Here is a 4,268-nt window from a genome sequence, read left to right as displayed (position 1 = left end):
ATGTTGGCAAGCAGCCGGGGCTGGTGACCCACTGCAGGCCACTGAACTCAATCCACATCTCCAGCAGGCAGAGGCCTAAGGCCTTTCCAACACGTGCATGCAGGTGGCTGCAGGCTGATCCCGAGTCCCCTCAGGCTACTCCTGGCTTACAGGGCCCTGGCTTACCTGCAGTGGAGGGTCAGGTTGGCAAGTGGGCACTGGCCTGTCACTTCTGCTCTCTGAGGCTCCCCCTGGGGTCCAGCAGCCGTCAGTTCAGCTGGGGACAGAGTTAGAATTAGCCAAGGAAATCCCAGGTAGCGAATCTCCGTCCCAGGAGGCAGGCAGTTGGGCTGCTTCGGACTGCTCCTAGCTTCCAGCGCAGATTCTCTATATTTTTCCTGCTTGTCTGTCTCCATTTGGAGGACCCTCCTTCCCCCCCCTCCCCACCTTCCCAGTCTTCTCTACAGCAGCCAAGCTTTTTATTTTCACACGCAGTTGAAACTATTTGACTATCTCGATGACTGTTGTTTCAAAGGGCAGATGCAAGGCCTCTATTACCTACAGGTGGTCGGTGGAGGCTGTCCGCACTGGGGGTGGAGAAGTGCTCACTGAGCCCAGAACGCAGGCCCAGCACAGAGGGGTTAGGAGCTCTGTGCTGTGTTAGGGGTTAGGTCTTCAAATAGGAGCCACGCTACCTGATTTGAAATCCTGGCTCAGCAACAGCTCAGCCCTCTGACTTGGGGCAGATTACTTAACTCTCTCAGTCTCAAGTTTCCAGTCTGTAAAATGGGTATTATAAAAATAGAGCCTTCCCTATAGGATTGCTGTGAGGCTCAGGCTCAGGGTAGAATCCTGTTGAGGCCTGCATTTCTGTATGATTGTGTGTCTGTGGTTTCTAGGGACGGTGGGAAACGGCTTGAGAGGTGAAAACATCCAGCTGTAGCTGCTTCCATTCACTTTTAAATTTCACAGACATTGCAGATTTGGGGACTAGGGCCCTAGAAATACAGTGTCCTTAGGGTGCTTACAGTCTAGTAGGCAAGGCAGAAAATAAAACCAAAGAACAGCCCTATTCTTTTTCTCCATAGAGCAATTCATAGTTTGAAGTAATGGGGTTGTTAGTCTGCTGTTGGGCGAGATGGGTGTGAACTCCATATCCATCCCAGCTGATCACACAGTCTTGGCATTTTGGAGGCGTTTGGATTGAGGCTGGGAATGATATTGACCTTGGTGCTCCATACAACTTACTTGTGGATGCCGGAAATTCCATTGCGGGGGGAGTCTTTCTCTAGGACTAAGCATTATTCTTTTTCTGATACCCTGTGTAAAATTAAAAATCCCTTGGGTGGGGGGTGGTGAGTGAGTTCACTGAGTTCATAACATGGCAGTGCTGTGTCTTTTTTTTGTTTTGTTTTTAACATCTTTATCGGAGTGTAACTGCTTTACAATGGTGTGTTAGTTTCTGCTTTGTAATAAAGTGAATCAGTTATACATATACATATGTCCCCATATCTCTTCCCTCTTGCATCTCCCTCCCACCCTCCCTATCCCACCCCTCTAGGTGGTCACAAAGCACCGAGCTGATCTCCCTGTGCTATGCGGCTGCTTCCCACTAGCTATCTGTTTTACGTTTGGTAGTGTATATATGTCCATGCCACTCTCTCACTTCGTCCCAGCTTACCCTTCCACCTCCGCACAGTGCTGTGTCTTGAGCTGCTCAAGGACTCTGGACTCCAAAAGATGCCCTGATGGGTACCACAAGGGGAGCCAGGGGGCCACCAGACAATCACCATCACCCTCTGAGTCAGCACTCAGCCCAGCTCTGCCTGCGGAAGAGGGAGGTAAAGAGAGGTAGGAGGTGAGTTAAGGCCCAAGCAAAATCCAAACTCAGAATCACAGCCAGCCTCACTCTGGGAGCTGAGAAAGCCAGAAGTTCCCGGTCCATCTCATCTGCAGGCCCTGCTCTAGCTGATCTGCCCCTCCCTTATCGGTCCCGCTGGAACAGTCATGCTTTCCTCTGTGACAGCCCCGTGGTTGCCCACAGGACTCGACAAAACTTTCAAGGTTCTTTAAACACACTCAACTACAAAACTGGGGCCCTTCTGTGCACCTATCACTCTCCTGCCCGGAGGCCAAATGTGGCACTCTTTTTGGGGTCGGGAGGAAGAAGGTGGAACCCAACCACCGCAGAGAGGCCCTGGAGTGAAGCAGGGCAACCTCTCCCCGCGGCTGGAGCACTGCCCTGGGCGTGGCTCGGCTGCCCATCTGATCCCTTCCTACAAGAATCTGCATGCGTCCTCCCTTCCTTGCTTCCTTCTCTGGGTTCCTCCCTCACCAACCTACCTGGAGGCAGGTAATAAAGCAGGAGGAGGGAGATGGATGGATGGGGAGGGCGGAGAGCCACGTGGTGCCATAAAGCCCAGCCAGAGGGCCTGTCCCGGGAGTGTCCAGACTGCAGGAGTCAACGCTCGGAAGGTGGACTGTCAGGTTTGTGAGCTGGAGCCGGGGCGCCAAGGCCCGGGAGGCGGCCATGCACCGAGGCGCGCCGGGACCAGGCCTCAGGGGCCTGAAGGGGGACGAAGGCTCTGCCCAGGACTTGGGGAGCTCTTGCCTGGAGGCCGGGAGGGATTTTGGGGTGCTGAGAGAGAACAGCAGTCCCCGCGACGTGGGCGAGGCAGAGGAGGTGATGGGCAGCAGAAAGCGCAGCCGGCCGGTGCGGTCGAAAGCGCGGCGCATGGCGGCCAACGTGCGAGAGCGCAAGCGCATCCTGGACTACAACGAGGCCTTCAACGCGCTGCGCCGCGCGCTGCGGCACGACCTGGGCGGCAAGAGGCTCTCCAAGATCGCCACGCTGCGCAGGGCCATCCACCGCATCTCGGCGCTCTCCCTCGTGCTGCGCGCCAGCCCCGCGCCCCGCTGGCCCTGCGGGCACCTGGAGTGCTACGGCCAGGCCGCGCGCGCTGGGGACGCGGCGGACGCGGGCTCCAGCCCGCCGCAGCCTGCGCCGCTGCCCGCCGGGCCCTTCGCGCCGCGCTGCGCCTCGTGCTTCCTGCACACGCCCCTGGGACAGGCCAGGGCGGTGGCCGAGGCGCGGGGCGTGGCCCAGGCCTCCGCGGGAAGCTGGCGCCGAAGTCTCGGGGCTCCCTCTGCCTGGCCGCGGGGCCACCTGCGGGCGGGCCCCGGGCTGGGCTACCAGCACTCCTGACCCGGCGCCGAGAGCACCCGCGGGCCTGGAGGAAGGCCGGCCTGGGAGGAGCCAATGACCTGATGACTACAGAAGGGAAGATTATAAAATCATCCTGGGCATAGCTGAATGGGCTGAGGCCAGAGGGGGGAAGGAGGCGCTTTGCCAGTGGGAAAGAACTCTGGAGCCTGGGGCTGCACCCCTTAACCCCACCCCCAATCCCAGCCAGGGTTGGCAGCTCCAAAAGGAGCAGGATCCTGCTGGGTTCTTACCTTTGGACTCGATGAACTCTTCTTGGAAAGTGACTTTTGCATCCCTGTGCCTCTAAGTCCTGCTGTTTGTTAGGAGAATGGGGACTTTTGGACAGGGGGGTGATGGTATGTGGGAGTGTGGGTGGCAGCTGGTGTGGTCTGAAGGCACAGTGTGGGGTCCCTTCCCCCTGCCTGTGCTGATGCCCCGAGTCTGTGATCCGGGAGAGGCCATCAGGAGCAGCTCAATAAAAAGGAGAAGCTATGGTCTCTGTCTGCTACCAGGACTCTATTGGGCCCAGTAGCCCAGGGTGGCAAGAAGGCCTGAGGGGCTTGAGGCCTGGAGGCTCACCCTGGAATGTTGGGCCCTGGCCTGAGTGAGGCCCACAGGTAGGTACTTGAAGACACTGGTTTCTGGTGAGACCCCAGATGTGACGGAGCATTGTGAGGGGCACTGCGGGAGAAGACATTATCTGGAGACGGGAGGCGGGACTGGGAGGCTAAGGATGTGGTCAGCCTCCTCTCTGGCCCCCCGGCAGAGCTGCTGTCTGCAGTGAGCCACAGAGATGGTGGCAATGAGGGCGGAGTCTGGGCCAGTCTCAGGGAAGGAAGCTGAGGCCAGGGCCAAGGATTGGGGGGTAAGTCCTGCCTGTACCCCAAGCTATGGGCGGATGGAGCTCCCAGGGAAGAGTGGGCCAGTGCAGCCAGGGCCTCTGTGATGAGGGGCAGACTTGGAATCCAGGAAGGTGGGCCTCGGGCCAAGGCTGCTGAGGAAGTGGGCGGGACAGCCAGCCCCCCAGAGAAGTCTGGAGAGCTGCTCTGCATCTAAGGTGAGCGCTCCGGGCTCGTGTCCGGTC

General features: G+C 58.3%; 1 protein-coding gene across 1 annotated transcript; it reads left to right on the top strand.

The window, feature by feature from the left end:
* Positions 1-2,509: 2,509 nt before the first annotated feature.
* On the top strand, positions 2,510-3,184 carry BHLHA9 (basic helix-loop-helix family member a9). The gene has a single exon (XM_059998433.1). The coding sequence runs from the start codon at positions 2,510-2,512 to the stop codon at positions 3,182-3,184; it is 675 nt and encodes a 224-aa protein (XP_059854416.1).
* The last annotated feature ends 1,084 nt before the right edge of the window (positions 3,185-4,268 follow it).

Source organism: Delphinus delphis, chromosome 19 (assembly GCF_949987515.2).
Source record: "Delphinus delphis chromosome 19, mDelDel1.2, whole genome shotgun sequence".
NCBI classification, from domain to species: domain Eukaryota; kingdom Metazoa; phylum Chordata; class Mammalia; order Artiodactyla; family Delphinidae; genus Delphinus; species Delphinus delphis.
This window is presented reverse-complemented; position numbering and strand designations above follow the sequence as displayed.

Bases quoted from the DNA above. Each gene is read 5' to 3' on its own strand.
- BHLHA9 (XM_059998433.1), top strand. From the start codon at position 2,510: ATGCACCGAGGCGCGCCGGGACCAGGCCTCAGGGGCCTGAAGGGGGAC.